This window comes from Pseudophryne corroboree, chromosome 7 (assembly GCF_028390025.1).
Source record: "Pseudophryne corroboree isolate aPseCor3 chromosome 7, aPseCor3.hap2, whole genome shotgun sequence".
In the NCBI taxonomy this organism is placed as follows: domain Eukaryota; kingdom Metazoa; phylum Chordata; class Amphibia; order Anura; family Myobatrachidae; genus Pseudophryne; species Pseudophryne corroboree.
Window position 1 is genome coordinate 438,456,934 of NC_086450.1, and position 17,317 is coordinate 438,474,250.

Below are 17,317 nucleotides of genomic sequence, written 5' to 3' on the forward strand. Positions count from 1 at the left end.
AATCGCTCAGGGCGGTTATTGCGAGCCTGGAAGAGGGGGATTACATGGTATCCCTGGACATCAAGGATGCTTACTTGCATGTCCCCATTTTCCATCCTCACCAGGAGTACCTCAGATTTGTGGTACAGGATTGCCATTACCAATTCCAGACGCTGCCGTTTGGACTGTCCACGGCACCGAGGGTATTTACCAAGGTGATGGCGGAAATGATGATACTCCTTCGAAAAAAGGGAGTTTTAATTATCCCGTACTTGGACGATCTCCTAATAAAAGCGAGGTTCAAGGAACAGTTGTTGGTGGGAGTAGCACTATCTCAGGAGGTGCTGCACCAGCACGGCTGGATTCTGAATATCCCGAAGTCACAGCTGGTTCCGACGACACGGCTACTGTTCCTGGGTATGATTCTGGATACAGTCCAGAAAAAAGTGTTTCTCCCGGAGGAGAAAGCCAGGGAGTTGTCATCTCTAGTCAGAGACCTCCTGAAACCAAAACAGGTATCAGTGCATCGCTGCACGCGGGTCCTGGGAAAGATGGTGGCTTCTTACGAAGCAATTCCCTTCGGCAGGTTCCATGCCAGAATCTTTCAGTGGGACCTGTTGGACCAGTGGTCCGGATCGCATCTTCAGATGCATCGCTTGATAACCCTGTCTCCAAGAACCAGGGTGTCTCTACTGTGGTGGCTGCAGAGTGCCCATCTTCTAGAGGGCCGCAGGTTCGGCATACAGGACTGGGTCCTGGTGACCACGGATGCCAGCCTTCGGGGCTGGGGGGCAGTCACACAGGGAAGAAACTTCCAAGGACTATGGTCGAGTCAGGAGACTTCCCTTCACATAAATATTCTGGAACTAAGGGCCATCTACAATGCCCTAAGTCAAGCAAAATCCCTGCTCCTACACCAGCCGGTGCTGATCCAGTCAGACAACATCACGGCAGTCGCCCATGTAAATCGACAGGGCGGCACAAGAAGCAGGATGGCGATGGCAGAAGCCACAAGAATCCTCCGATGGGCGGAGAATCATGTACTAGCACTGTCAGCAGTGTTTATTCCGGGAGTGGACAACTGGGAAGCAGACTTCCTCAGCAGACACGACCTCCACCCGGGAGATTGGGGACTTCATCCAGAAGTCTTCCAGATGCTGGTAAACCGTTGGGAAAAACCACAGGTGGACATGATGGCGTCCCGCCTCAACAAAAAGTTAAAAAGATATTGCGCCAGGTCAAGGGACCCTCAGGCGGTAGCTGTGGACGCTCTAGTGACACCGTGGGTGTACCAGTCGGTTTATGTGTTCCCTCCTCTGCCTCTCATACCAAAGGTATTGAGAATAATAAGAAAGCGAGGAGTAAACACAATTCTCGTGGTTCCGGATTGGCCAAGACGAGCGTGGTACCCGGAACTTCAAGAGATGCTCTCAGAGGACCCGTGGCCTCTACCGCTCAGACAGGACCTGCTACAGCAGGGGCCCTGTCTGTTCCAAGACTTACCGCGGCTGCGTTTGACGGCATGGCGGTTGAACACCGGATCCTAAAGGAAAAGGGTATTCCGGAAGAAGTCATTCCTACGCTTATTAAGGCCAGGAAAGATGTAACGGCAAAGCATTATCACCGCATATGGCGGAAATATGTTGCATGGTGCGAGGCCAAAAAGGCCCCAACAGAGGAATTTCAACTAGGTCGATTTCTGCATTTCCTGCAAGCAGGAGTGAATATGGGCCTAAAACTAGGCTCCATTAAAGTACAGATCTCGGCTCTGTCGATTTTCTTTCAAAAAGTACTAGCTTCAGTACCTGAAGTTCAGACATTTGTGAAAGGAGTGCTGCATATTCAGCCCCCGTTTGTGCCTCCTGTGGCACCTTGGGATCTCAACGTGGTGTTGAGTTTCTTAAAATCACATTGGTTTGAGCCACTAAAAACCGTGGATCTGAAATATCTCACGTGGAAAGTGGTCATGTTATTGGCCTTGGCTTCAGCCAGGCGAGTGTCAGAATTGGCGGCTTTATCATGTAAAAGCCCTTATCTGATTTTCCATATGGATAGGGCAGAATTGAGGACTCGTCCCCAATTTCTGCCTAAGGTGGTGTCAGCGTTTCACCTGAACCAGCCTATTGTGGTGCCTGCGGCTACTAAGGATTTGGAGGACTCCAAGTTGCTAGACGTTGTCAGGGCCCTGAAAATATATGTTTCCAGGACGGCTGGAGTCAGAAAATCTGACTCGCTGTTTATCCTGTATGCACCCAACAAGCTGGGTGCTCCTGCTTCTAAGCAGTCTATTGCTCGCTGGATTTGTAGTACAATTCAGCTTGCACATTCTGTGGCAGGCCTGCCACAGCCAAAATCTGTAAATGCCCATTCCACAAGGAAGGTGGGCTCATCTTGGGCGGCTGCCCGAGGGGTCTCGGCTTTACAACTTTGCCGAGCAGCTACTTGGTCAGGGGCAAACACGTTTGCAAAATTCTACAAATTTGATACCCTGGCTGAGGAGGACCTGGAGTTCTCTCATTCGGTGCTGCAGAGTCATCCGCACTCTCCCGCCCGTTTGGGAGCTTTGGTATAATCCCCATGGTCCTTACGGAGTTCCCAGCATCCACTAGGACGTCAGAGAAAATAAGAATTTACTCACCGGTAATTCTATTTCTCGTAGTCCGTAGTGGATGCTGGGCGCCCATCCCAAGTGCGGATTTTCTGCAATACTTGTAAATAGTTATTGTTAACTAAAGGGTTATTGTTGAGCCATCTGTTGAGAGGCTCAGTTGTTTTCATACTGTCAAACTGGATATAGTATCACGAGTTGTACGGTGTGATTGGTGTGGCTGGTAAGAGTCTTACCCGGGATTCTAAATCCTTCCTTATTATGTCAGCTCGTCCGGGCACAGTGTCCTAACTGAGGCTTGGAGGAGGGTCATAGTGGGAGGAGCCAGTGCACACCAGGTAGTCATAAATCTTTCTAGAGTGCCCAGCCTCCTTTGGAGCCCGCTATTCCCCATGGTCCTTACGGAGTTCCCAGCATCCACTACGGACTACGAGAAATAGAATTACCGGTGAGTAAATTCTTATTATCATGGGCTTTGGGCTTCCACCGGTAGGAAGGTCCTGATCGTTGTGGTCTTGTTTCAGCACCAGAGTGAGAGGTAGCACGTAGTTGCATGGGCAGCTGACCGCTCACTCGTGGGGGACTTATGAAAATATGCTAATAGCTCAGCCACCGTCTTGTGCACAGAGACGTTCCCTGCTGGCGTCACACATCCACTGCTCACGCACATAAACGGCAGTCATCTGGGTGCACCATCGGACCTCTATTAACCCCATGCTGTCTCAGACTAAGCGGCTCGCCTAAGACCGTGGCCTCTCCATTTGTGAATGATTTCTCAACAGCTGACTAGGTATTTGCCCATAAACGGTCCCGACACACCTGTTTCTCTAGCCACACCCCCGTTACCTCCCCCAAGCGCTGCTTACCTGTCACTCACTCTGAGAAGAATTCCTCGCTCCACTGCATCTGACATGGACATTGCCTTCCACCACTGAATCAAGCCCTCAGTCCTCTTTGCTTTCTGCTGCGTCTTTCAGGTGTTCTCCTGAAGGGACATAAGGGAAACAATGCAATTTGTACTGACACAGAAATGTTACACAGCACTTTTAATAGTTTATTACCATGTTATAACTTGGTGTTACAGATTGCCTTAGTAACTATAATATGTTCTTGCCCGTTCTAGGTCTGGGATATAGAATCTAAGGAACAAGTCCGTACATTAACTGGACACGTGGGGACAGTATATGCATTGGCCGTCATCTCCACGCCAGACCAAACCAAGGTTTTCAGTGCCTCTTATGACCGGTCCCTACGGGTATGTGTCTGCTGATTTTTCCTACCGTCACTACCCAGCCATGAGCATGTTCTCTAGCCGAAGTGCCACACATCCCATACAAACACTGTCATTGGAACCACTTAAGATGCTGGAGGATAAGCATATGTTCATCTGTTGTATGTGTTATGGCATCAAGAGTTATACGCACAAGGATGTCTCGGTATTCTCCGAGTACTGATACATTTTCTCACAGTATAGTTTTATTGTTCTGAGCTCTGCTGCCCCTAGTACGTCTGCTGCCCTGGGGCGCCGCCACGTTCTGCTGACACCCATACATCCTCAGTCCTTGGTCAGAGAATCAGAAGGGGTTCCCCAGTAGGTCTGCTGTCTGCTGCTGACACCCATACATCCTTGGTCAGAGAATCAGAAGGGGTGTCGCAGTACGTCTGCTGCCCACTGCTGCCACCCATACATCCTCAGTCCGTGGTCAGAGAATCAGAAGGGGTTCCCAGTACGTCTGCCGCCCACTGCTGCCACCCATATATCCTCAGTCCTTGGACAGAGAATCAAAAGGGGTTCTCCAGTACGTCTGCCTCCCGCTGCTGCCACCCATATATCCTCAGTCCTTGGTCAGAGAATCAGGAGGGGTTTCCCAGTATGTTTGCTCCTGCTGCTGACACCCATACATCCTCAGTCCTTGGTCAGAGAATCAAAAGGGGTTCCCCAGTACGTTTGCCTCCCGCTGCTGCCACCCATACATCCTCAGTCGTTGGTCGGAGAATAAGGAGGGGTTTCCCAGTACGTCTGCTGCCCGCTGCTGCCACCCATACATCCTCAGTCCTTGGTCAGAGAGGGGGAGGGGAGGGGGGGCTTGCAATGTCACCACCAGTCCCCCCTCAAATGGAACTTGGCAGAAATAAACACCTAGAGTATTTCTCTGTATGCTATGGAAGATTATACATTCATTGAAGAGACTAAAAAGATGATTTGCAAACATTGTGCATATTGCTTCCCATCACAGTAACCAATCAGACACTTGCTTTCATTATCTACCATAATTTGCTCTAGGCACATAAAAGATGATCATTGATTGGCTGCTGTTTTTCTCCTAGAGGCAGTTAGTAAATGATACTTGGGGGGGATTTGTCAGGTCTTCTAAAGAGGTGTGGCCCATAGTAACCAATCAAATTGTAGCTATCATATATCTAGTTCAATCTACAAAATGACAGCTAGAATCTGATTGGTTGCTGTGAACAACACATTCACTTGCCCTCTTTAGGAGGTTCGGTAAATCCCTTCCTTAGGGACTTGGATTGCAATGGCAGGAGCCTGCATCCTCCCTCTAAAGGCAAATACCAGGAACCTCATATTTCAGTGTCTGGGTCCATTACCAGCGTATAGGCTAGATGTAGCTGCTGTATGGTCTTATACATGTATAAGTCTAGCAGCTCCTGTTATAGGGGAGGCAGCTACACGTACACTGTATAATGTGCATCACTATTCTTTTCTTCCATCAGGTCTGGAGTATGGATAATATGATTTGCACCCAGACACTGCTGAGACATCAGGGAAGTGTGACTGCGCTGGCTGTGTCCCGGGGACGCCTGTTTTCGGGCGCGGTGGACAGTACAGTAAAGGTAAGTTCTGGTTATCATTGTGTGGTAGCTAAATGCAGCATTGCATGCACAGGTAGCTACCAGGCCAGTGCAGGGAATCCACTGTATCTGCTTCCCTAGGGGCTGTCACCTATAACACTGCTAAATGCAGCACTGAATGCACAGGTAGCTACCAGGCCAGTGCAGGGAATCCACTGTATCTGCTTCCCTAGGGGCTGTCACCTATAACACTGCTAAATGCAGCACTGCATGCACAGGTAGCTACCAGGCCAGTGCAGGGAATCCACTGTTTCTGCTTCCCTACAGGCTGTCACCTATAACACTGCTAAATGCAGCACTGCATGCAGAGGTAGCTACCAGGCCAGTGCAGGGAATCCACTGTTTCTGCTTCCCTAGGGGCTGTCACCTATAACACTGCTAAATGCAGCACTGAATGCACAGGTAGCTACCAGGCCAGTGCAGGGAATCCACTGTATCTGCTTCCCTAGGGGCTGTCACCTATAACACTGCTAAATGCAGCACTGAACGCACAGGTAGCTACCAGGTCATTGCAGGGAATCCACTGTATCTGCTTCCCTAGGGGCTGTCACCTATAACACTGCTAAATGCAGCACTGAATGCACAGATAGCTACCAGGGCATTGCAGGGAATCCACTGTATCTGCTTCCCTAGGGGCTGTCACCTATAACACTGCTAAATGCAGCACTGAATGCACAGGTAGCTACCAGGCCAGTGCAGGGAATCCACTGTATCTGCTTCCCTAGGGGCTGTCACCTATAACACTGCTAAATGCAGCACTGCATGCACAGGTAGCTACCAGGTCAGTGCAGGGAATCCACTGTATCTGCTTACCTAGGGGCTGTCACCTATAACACTGCTAAATGCAGCACTGAATGCACAGGTAGCTACCAGGTCAGTGCAGGGAATCCACTGTATCTGCTTCCCTAGGGGCTGTCACCTATAACACTGCTAAATGCAGCACTGCATGCACAGGTAGCTACCAGGCCAGTGCAGGGAATCCACTGTATCTGCTTCCCTAGGGGCTGTCACCTATAACACTGCTAAATGCAGCACTGCATGTACAGGTAGCTACCAGGTCAGTGCAGGGAATCCACTGTATCTGCTTCCCTAGGGGCTGTCACCTATAACACTGCTAAATGCAGCACTGAATGCACAGGTAGCTACCAGGCCAGTGCAGGGAATCCACTGTATCTGCTTTCCTAGGGGCTGTCACCTATAACACTGCTAAATGCAGCACTGCATGCACAGGTAGCTACCAGGTCAGTGCAGGCAATCCACTGTATCTGCTTCCCTAGGGGCTGTCATGTAAATGCTGCTAAGGATTAGTGTCACAGCTGCATATTTAACACAATCTCTCCCCATAACTGCAGTTATTCTTAATATAGAGCTTTATAATCCTGTCCCTTTGGGATACCTGTATTAAGGCCATATCTTCTCCTGTGTAGCCCTGTATGTGCATGGCTATTGTTAGACTCCCATATCATTGTAGAGGAGACCCATAAGAGTACGCTTTGCTTAGACCTGACTCCTCGTGGTTCCCCCTACCACACCTGAAGCAACATGTCCTGCCACAGTGTGTGAAAGCCACAGATCTGTAATGCATTTTTCTCTATCGTCCTAGTGGATGCTGGGGTTCCTGAAAGGACCATGGGGAATAGCGGCTCCGCAGGAGACAGGGCACAAAAGTAAAGCTTTCCGATCAGGTGGTGTGCACTGGCTCCTCCCCCTATGACCCTCCTCCAGACTCCAGTTAGATTTTTGTGCCCGGCCGAGAAGGGTGCAATTCTAGGTGGCTCTCCTAAAGAGCTGCTTAGAGAAAGTTTAGCTTAGGTTTTTTATTTTACAGTGAGTCCTGCTGGCAACAGGATCACTGCAACGAGGGACAGAGGGGAGAAGAAGTGAACTCACCTGCGTGCAGGATGGATTGGCTTCTTGGCTACTGGACATCAGCTCCAGAGGGACGATCACAGGTACAGCCTGGATGGTCACCGGAGCCGCGCCGCCGGCCCCCTTGCAGATGCTGAAGTAAGAAGAGGTCCAGAATCGGCGGCTGAAGACCCTTGCAGTCTTCTAAAGGTAGCGCACAGCACTGCAGCTGTGCGCCATTTTCCTCTCAGCACACTTCACACGCAGTCACTGAGGGTGCAGGGCGCTGGGGGGGGGCGCCCTGGGAGGCAAATGTAAACCTATATACTGGCTAAAAATACCTCACATATAGCCCCCAGAGGCTATATGGAGATATTTAACCCCTGCCAAACTTCACTAAAGAGCGGGAGACGAGCCCGCCGGAAAAGGGGCGGGGCCTATCTCCTCAGCACACAGCGCCATTTTCTCTCACAGAAAGGCTGGAGAGAAGGCTCCCAGGCTCTCCCCTGCACTGCACTACAGAAACAGGGTTTAAACAGAGAGGGGGGGCACTAATTGGCGATATAAATATATATATAAAGATGCTATTAGGGAGAAACACTTATATAAGGTTGTCCCTATGTAATTATAGCGTTTTTTTTTTGGTGTGTGCTGGCAAACTCTCCCTCTGTCTCTCCAAAGGGCTAGTGGGTCCTGTCCTCTGTCAGAGCATTCCAGGTGTGTGTGCTGTGTGTCGGTACGTGTGTGTCGACATGTATGAGGACGATGTTGGAGGAGGCGGAGAAATTGCCTGTAAGGGTGATGTCACTCTCTAGGGAGTCGACACCGGAATGGATGGCTTATTTAGGGAATTACGTGAGAATGTCAACACGCTGCAAGGTCGGTTGACGACATGAGACGGCCGACAAACAATTAGTACCGGTCCAGGCGTCTCAGAAACACCGTCAGGGGTTTTTAAAAAAAAAACAAAACAAAAAAAAACGCCCATTTACCTCAGTCGGTCGACACAGACACGGACACTGAATCCAGTGTCGACGGTGAATAAACAAACGTATTCCTCATTAGGGCCACACGTTAAGGGCAATGAAGGAGGTGTTACATATTTCTGATACTACAAGTACCACAAAAGATGGGTATTATGTGGAAGTGAAAAAACTACCGTAGTTTTTCCTGAATCAGATAAAATAAAATGAAGTGTGTGATGATGCGTGGGTTTACCCCGATAGCAAATATTGGCGTTATACCCTTTCCCGCCAGAAGTTAGGGCGCGTTGGGAAACACCCCTTAGGGTGGATAAGGCGCTCACACGCTTATCAAGTGGCGTTACCGTCTCCAGATACGGCCGCCCTCAAGGAGCCAGCTGATAGGCAGCTGGAAAAATATCCTAAAAAGTATATACACACATACGGTGGTTATACTGCGACCAGCGATCGCCATCAGCCTGGAGATGCAGTGCTGGGTTGGCTTGGTCGAATTCCCTGACTAAAAATATTTTATTGATATAGAGCATTTAATAGGATGCATTCTATATATATGTATGCGAGATGCACAGAGGGATATTTGCACTCTGGCATCAAGATAAGTGCGTTGTCCATATCTCCCAGAAGATGTCATGGACACGACAGTGGTCAGGTGATACAGATCCCATACGGCACATGGAAGTATTGCCGTATAAAGGGAAGGAGTTATTTGGGGTCGGTCCATCGGACCTGGGGGCCACGGCTACAGCTGGGAAATCCAACCTTTTTACCCCAAGTTACATCTCAGCAGAAAAAGACACTGTCTTTTCAGCCTCAATCCTTCCGTTCCCATGTGGGCAAGCGGGCAAAAGGCCAGTCATATCTGCCCAGACATAGAGGAAAGGGAAGTAGACTGCAGCAGGCAGCCCCTTCCCAGGAAAAGAAGCCCTCCACCAGTGGGGGGGGTAGTCTCAAGAGTCTCAGCGCGCAGTGGGATCACTCGCAAGTTGACCCCTAGATCGTACAAGTATTATCCCAGGGGTACAGATTGGAGAGTCGAGACATTTTTTCCTCGCAGGTTCCTGAAGCCTGCTTTACCAACGGCTCCCTCCGACAGGGAGGCAGTATTGGAAAAAAATTCACAAGCTGTATTTCCAGCAGGTGATAATCAAAGTACCCCTCCTACAACAAGGAAAAGGGTATTAGTCTTCCACACTATATTGTGGTACTGAAGCCAGAAGGCTTGGTGAGACATAGTCTAAATCTGAAATCTTTGAACACTTACATAAAAAGGTTCAAATCAAGATGGAGTCACTCAAAGCAGTGATAGAGAACCGGAAAAAAGGGGACTATATGGTGTCCCTGGACATCAAGGATTACCTCCATGTCCAAATTTGCCCTTCTCAACAAGGGTACCTCTGGTTCGAGATACAGAACTGTCAATATCAGTTTCAGACGCTGCCGTTGAATTATCCACGGCACCCCGGGCCTTTACCAAGGTAATGGCCGAAAAGATGATTCTTAAAAGAAGAAAGGCATCTTAATTATCCCTTACTTGGACGATATCCTGAAAGGGGCAAGTTTCCAGAGAACAGTTGGAGGTCGGAAAAGAACTATCTAAAGTAGTTCTACGACAGCACGAGTGGATTCTAAATATTCCAAAAATCGCAGCTGTTTTCCGATGATACGTCTGCTGTTCCTAGGAATGATTCTGGGCATAGTCCAGAAAGAGGTATTTCTCCTGGAGGGGAAAGCCAGGGAGTTATCCGACCTAGTCAGAAACCTCCTAAAACCAGGCCAAGTATCAGTGCATCAATGCACAGGAGTCCTGGGAAAAATGGTGGCTTCTTACGAAGCGATTCCATTCGGCAGATCTCACGCAAAAACTTTTCAGGGGGATTTGCTGGACGAATGGTCCGGATCGCATCTTCAGATGCATCAGCGGATAACCCTGTCTCCAAGGACAAGGGTGTCTCTTCTGTGGGGGCTGCAGAGTGCTCATCTTCTAGAGGACAGCACATTCAGCATTCAGGACTGTGTTCTGGTGACCACGGATGCCAGCCTGAGAGGCTGGGGAACAGTCACACAGGGAAGAAATTTCCAAGGAAGTGTGGTCAAGTCTGGAGATTTCTCTCCACATGAATATACTGGAGCTAAGGGCAATGTACGATGCTCTGAGCCTAGGAAGAACTCTGCTTCAAAGTCAACCGGTGCTGATCCAGTAGGACATCATGATGGCAGTCGCCCACGTAAACAGACGGGGCGGCACAAGAAGCAGGAGGGCAATGACAGCAAGGATTCTTCGCTGGGCGAAAGATCATGTGATAACACTGTCAGCAGTGTTCATTCCGGGAGTGGACAACTAGGAAGATTTCCTCAGCATGAATGAATTCCACCCGGAAAAGTGGGAACTTCATCTGGAAGTTTCCACATGTTTGTAAACCGTTGGGAAAGACCAAAGGTGGTTATGATGGCGTCTCACATGAAGCGCCAGGTCTAGAGACCCTCAGGCAATAGCCGGGACGCTCTGGTAACACCGTGGGTGTACCAGTCGGTGTATGTGTTCCCTCCTCTGCCTTTCATACCCAGTGTATGGAGAATGATAGGAAGGAGAGGAGTAAGAACTATACTCGTGGCTCCGGTTTGGCCAAGAAGAACTTGGTACCCGGAACTTCAAGAGATACTAGAAAGGATCTTGATTCAGCAAGAATCATGTCTGTTCCATGACTTACCGCAGCTGCGTTGACGCCAGGGCGGATCCTAAGGGAAAAAGGCATTCCGGAAGAGGTCATCCCTACCCTGGTCAGAACCAGGAAGGAGGTGACCGCACAACATTATCACCGCTTAGGTGAAAATATGTTCCATGGTGTGAGGCCAGGAAGGCTCCACGGAAGAATTTCAACTAGGTTAATTCCTACATTTCCTGCAAACAGGAGTGTATATGGGTCTCAAATTGGGGTCCATTAAGGTTCAAATTTCGACCGGTCGATTTTCTTCCAGAAAGAAATTGGCTTCAGTTCCTGAAGTCCAGAAGTTGTTAAGGGAGTACTGCATATACAACCCCCTTTTGATGTCTCCAGTGGCACTGGGCGATCTCAACGTAGTTTGGGATTCCTAAAATCACATTGGTTTAAACAACTCAAATCTGTGGATTTGATATATCTCACATGGAAAGTGACCATGCTGTTGGTCCTGGCCTCGGCCAGGCGAGTGTCAGAATTGGCGGCTTTATCTCATAAAGCCATATCTGATTGTCCATTCGGACAGAGCAAAGCTGTGGACTCGTCCCCAGTTTCTCCCTAAGGTGGTGTCAGCGTTTCACCTGAACCAGCTTATTGTGGTACCTGCGGCTACTAGGGACTTGGAGGACTCCAAGTTGCTGGATGTTGTCAGGGCCTTGAAAATATAGTTTCCAGGTCGGCTGGAGTCAGGAAATCTGACTTGCTGTTTATCCTGTGTGCACCCAACAAGCTGGGTGCTCCTGCTTCTAAGCAGACTATTGCTCGTTGGATTTGTAGTACAATTCAGCTTGCACATTCTGTGGCAGGCTTGCCACAGCAAAAAATATGTAAATGCCCATTCCACAAGGAAGGTGGGCTCATCTTGGGCGGCTGCCCGAGGGGTCTCGGCATTACAACTCTGCCGAGCAGCTACGTGGTCAGGGGAGAACACGTTTGTAAAATTCTACAAATTTGATACCCTGGCAAAAGAGGACCTGGAGTTCTCTCATTCGGTGCTGCAGAGTCATCCGCACTCTCCCGCCCGTTTGGGAGCTTTGGTATAATCCCCATGGTCCTTTCAGGAACCCCAGCATCCACTAGGACGATAGAGAAAATAAGAATTTACTTACCGATAATTCTATTTCTCGGAGTCCGTAGTGGATGCTGGGCGCCCATCCCAAGTGCGGATTATCTGCAATACTTGTACATAGTTATTGCTAACTAAATCGGGTTAGTGTTATTGTGAGCCATCTTTTCAGAGGCTCTCCTGTTATCATACTGTTAACTGGGTTCAGATCACAGTTTGTACAGTGTGATTGGTGTGGCTGGTATGAGTCTTACCCGGGATTCAAAATTCCTCCCTTATTGTGTACGCTCGTCCGGGCACAGTATCTAACTGGAGTCTGGAGGAGGGTCATAGGGGGAGGAGCCAGTGCACACCACCTGATCGGAAAGCTTTACTTTTGTGCCCTGTCTCCTGCGGAGCCGCTATTCCCCATGGTCCTTTCAGGAACCCCAGCATCCACTACGGACTCCGAGAAATAGAATTATCGGTAAGTAAATTCTTATTTTCTCTGACGTCCTAGTGGATGCTGGGAACTCCGTAAGGACCATGGGGAATAGCGGGCTCCGAAGGAGGCTGGGCACTCTAGAAAGATTTATGACTACCTGGTGTGCACTGGCTCCTCCCACCATGACCCTCCTCCAAGCCTCAGTTAGATTTTGTGCCCGGCCGAGGTTGGATGCACACTAGGGGCTCTCCTGAGCCCTTAGAAAGAAAGTATAGATTTAGGTTTTTTATTTTCAGTGAGACCTGCTGGCAACAGGCTCACTGCAACGAGGGACTAAGGGGAGAAGAAGCGAACTCGCCTGCTTGCAGCCGGATTGGGCTTCTTAGGCTACTGGACACCATTAGCTCCAGAGGGATCGACCGCAGGCCCAGTCCTTGGTGTTCGGTCCCGGAGCCGCGCCGCCGTCCCCCTTACAGAGCCAGAAGCAAGAAGATGTCCGGAAAATCGGCGGCAGAAGACATCAGTCTTCACCAAGGTAGCGCACAGCACTGCGCCATTGCTCCTCACACACACTTCACACTCCGGTCACTGAGGGTGCAGGGCGCTGGGGGGGGGGCGCCCTGAGAAGCAATTATAACACCTTGGCTGGCAAAAATACCACAATATATAGCCCCAGAGGCTATATATGTGGAAAATACCCCTGCCAGAATCCAGAAAAAAGCGGGAGAATAGGCCGCGGAAAAGGGGCGGAGCTATCTCCTGCAGCACACTGGCGCCATTTCTCCTTCACAGATCCGCTGGAAGGAAGCTCCCTGGCTCTCCCCTGCAGTCTACACTACAGAAAAGGGTAAAAAAAGAGAGGCGGGGCACTAAATTTAGGCGCTGTATAAATTATATAGAAAAAGCAGCTATAGGGGACATAACTCAGTTAGTCCCTGCATTATATAGCGCTCTGGTGTGTGCTGGCATACTCTCACTCTGTCCCCCCAAAGGGCTTTTGTGGGTCCTGTCCTCTGTTGGAGCATTCCTTGTGTGTGTGCGGTGTGTCGGTACGGCTGTGTCGACATGTTTGATGAGGATAATGATGTGGAGACGGAGCAGATGCCTTTAGAAGGGATGTCACCCCCTGCGGGGCAGACACCTGAGTGGTTGAGCTTATGGAAAGAAATGAGTGCACGTATAGACTCCTTACATAAGAAATTTGACGACATGCCAAATGTGGGACAGCCGACTTCTCAGCTCGTGCCTGTCCAGGCGTCGCACAGGTCATCAGGGGCTCTAAAACGCCCGCTACCTCAGACCGCAGACCCAGATGTCGACACTGATACTGACACCAGTGTCGACGACGATGAGTCTAATCTGATGCCCACTAAGGCCATTCACTGCATGATTGAGGCAATGAAAGAGGTGTTACACATTTCTGATATAAATACAGGTACCACTAAAAAGGGTATTATGTTTGGGGAGAAAAAACTACCCGTAGTTTTTCCCCCATCAGATGAATTAAATGAAGTGTGTGAAGAAGCGTGGGCTTTCCCTGATAAAAAATTGGTAATTCCTAAGAAGGTACTAATGGCGTTCCCTTTCCCGCCAGAGGATAGGTCACGTTGGAAAACACCTCCTAGGGTGGATAAAGCGCTCACACGTTTGTCTAAAAAGGTGGCACTACCGTCTCCGGATACGGCCGCCCTCAAGGAACCTGCTGATAGAAAGCAGGAGGCGATCCTGAAGTCTGTATATACACACTCAGGCATTATACTTAGGCCAGCTATTGCGTCAGCTTGGATGTGCAGTGCTGCCGCTGCGTGGTCAGATAAACTGTCAGAAAATATTGACACATTAGACAGAGACACGATCCTGTTAACCATAGACCATATAAAAGACTCAGTCTTATATATGAGAGATGCACAGAGGGAAATCTTCCGACTGGCATCTAAAGTTAGTGCATTGTCCATTTCTGCTAGGAGAGGCTTATGGACTCGCCAGTGGACAGGAGATGCAGATTCTAAAAGGCACATGGAAGTGTTGCCATATAAGGGTGAGGAATTATTTGGGGATGGTCTCTCGGACCTAGTTTCCACAGCAACGTCTGGGAAGTCAGCATTTTTACCCCATGTCCCCTCACAGCCTAAGAAGGCGCCGTTTTATCAGGTTCAGTCCTTTCGGACCCAGAAAAACAGGCGTGGAAAAGGCGGGTCTTTTCTATCCAGAGGCAGAGGTAGGGGAAAAAGGCTGCAACAAACAGCAGGTTCCCAGGAGCAAAAGTCCTCCCCCGCTTCTTCTGCCAAGTCCGCCGCATGACGGTGGGGCTCCACAGGCGGAGCCTGGTACGGTGGGGGGCCGCCTCAAGAATTTCAGCGATCAGTGGGCTCGCTCACAGGTGGATCCCTGGATCCTTCAAATAGTATCTCAGGGGTACAAACTGGAATTCGAGGCGTCTCCACCCCACCGGTTCCTAAAATCTGCCTTGCCGATTGCTCCCTCAGACAGGGAGGCGGTGCTAGCGGCAATTCACAAGCTGTATTCCCAGCAGGTGATAATCAAGGTACCCCTACTTCAACAAGGCCGGGGTTACTATTCCACACTATTTGTGGTACCGAAACCGGACGGTTCGGTGAGACCCATTTTAAATTTGAAATCCTTGAACACATACATAAAAAAATTCAAGTTCAAGATGGAATCGCTCAGGGCGGTTATTGCGAGCCTGGAAGAGGGGGATTACATGGTATCCCTGGACATCAAGGATGCTTACTTGCATGTCCCCATTTTCCATCCTCACCAGGAGTACCTCAGATTTGTGGTACAGGATTGCCATTACCAATTCCAGACGCTGCCGTTTGGACTGTCCACGGCACCGAGGGTATTTACCAAGGTGATGGCGGAAATGATGATACTCCTTCGAAAAAAGGGAGTTTTAATTATCCCGTACTTGGACGATCTCCTAATAAAAGCGAGGTCCAAGGAACAGTTGTTGGTGGGAGTAGCACTATCTCAGGAGGTGCTGCACCAGCACGGCTGGATTCTGAATATCCCGAAGTCACAGCTGGTTCCGACGACACGGCTACTGTTCCTGGGTATGATTCTGGATACAGTCCAGAAAAAAGTGTTTCTCCCGGAGGAGAAAGCCAGGGAGTTGTCATCTCTAGTCAGACACCTCCTGAAACCAAAACAGGTATCAGTGCATCGCTGCACGCGGGTCCTGGGAAAGATGGTGGCTTCTTACGAAGCAATTCCCTTCGGCAGGTTCCATGCAGGAATCTTTCAGTGGGACCTGTTGGACCAGTGGTCCGGATCGCATCTTCAGATGCATCGCTTGATAACCCTGTCTCCAAGAACCAGGGTGTCTCTACTGTGGTGGCTGCAGAGTGCCCATCTTCTAGAGGGCCGCAGGTTCGGCGTACAGGACTGGGTCCTGGTGACCACGGATGCCAGCCTTCGAGGCTGGGGGGCAGTCACACAGGGAAGAAACTTCCAAGGACTATGGTCGAGTCAGGAGACTTCCCTTCACATAAATATTCTGGAACTAAGGGCCATCTACAATGTCCTAAGTCAAGCAAAATCCCTGCTCCTACACCAGCCGGTGCTGATCCAGTCAGACAACATCACGGCAGTCGCCCATGTAAATCGACAGGGCGGCACAAGAAGCAGGATGGCGATGGCAGAAGCCACAAGAATCCTCCGATGGGCGGAGAATCATGTACTAGCACTGTCAGCAGTGTTCATTCCGGGAGTGGACAACTGGGAAGCAGACTTCCTCAGCAGACACGACCTCCACCCAGGAGAGTGGGGACTTCATCCAGAAGTCTTCCAGATGCTGGTAAACCGTTGGGAAAAACCACAGGTGGACATGATGGCGTCCCGCCTCAACAAAAAGTTAAAAAGATATTGCGCCAGGTCAAGGGACCCTCAGGCGGTAGCTGTGGACGCTCTAGTGACACCGTGGGTGTACCAGTCGGTTTATGTGTTCCCTCCTCTGCCTCTCATACCAAAGGTATTGAGAATAATAAGAAAGCGAGGAGTAAACACAATTCTCGTGGTTCCGGATTGGCCAAGACGAGCGTGGTACCCGGAACTTCAAGAGATGCTCTCAGAGGACCCGTGGCCTCTACCGCTCAGACAGGACCTGCTACAGCAGGGGCCCTGTCTGTTCCAAGACTTACCGCGGCTGCGTTTGACGGCATGGCGGTTGAACACCGGATCCTAAAGGAAAAGGGTATTCCGGAAGAAGTCATTCCTACGCTTATTAAGGCCAGGAAAGATGTTACGGCAAAGCATTATCACCGCATATGGCGGAAATATGTTGCATGGTGCGAGGCCAAAAAGGCCCCAACAGAGGAATTTCAACTAGGTCGATTTCTGCATTTCCTGCAAGCAGGAGTGAATATGGGCCTAAAACTAGGCTCCATTAAAGTACAGATCTCGGCTCTGTCGATTTTCTTTCAAAAAGAACTAGCTTCAGTACCTGAAGTTCAGACATTTGTGAAAGGAGTGCTGCATATTCAGCCCCCGTTTGTGCCTCCTGTGGCACCTTGGGATCTCAACGTGGTGTTGAGTTTCTTAAAATCACATTGGTTTGAGCCACTAAAAACCGTGGATCTGAAATATCTCACGTGGAAAGTGGTCATGTTATTGGCCTTGACTTCAGCCAGGCGAGTGTCAGAATTGGCGGCTTTATCATGTAAAAGCCCTTATCTGATTTTCCATATGGATAGGGCAGAATTGAGGACTCGTCCCCAATTTCTCCCTAAGGTGGTGTCAGCGTTTCACCTGAACCAGCCTATTGTGGTGCCTGCGGCTACTAAGGATTTGGCGGACTCCAAG

The 17,317-nt window shown here is 49.7% G+C and overlaps 1 protein-coding gene across 7 annotated transcripts in view; it reads left to right on the forward strand.

Annotated features, from left to right (window-relative positions):
- The window catches only part of TRAF7 (TNF receptor associated factor 7), a 130,331-nt gene that overhangs the window by 108,406 nt on the left and 4,608 nt on the right, over positions 1-17,317 (forward strand). For all 7 annotated transcript variants that reach the window (XM_063934901.1, XM_063934903.1, XM_063934905.1 and 4 more), the window contains 2 exons: positions 3,711-3,842; positions 5,321-5,440. In XM_063934901.1, coding sequence (XP_063790971.1) covers positions 3,711-3,842; positions 5,321-5,440 — 252 coding nt within the window. The remainder of the gene's footprint in view (positions 1-3,710; positions 3,843-5,320; positions 5,441-17,317) is intronic.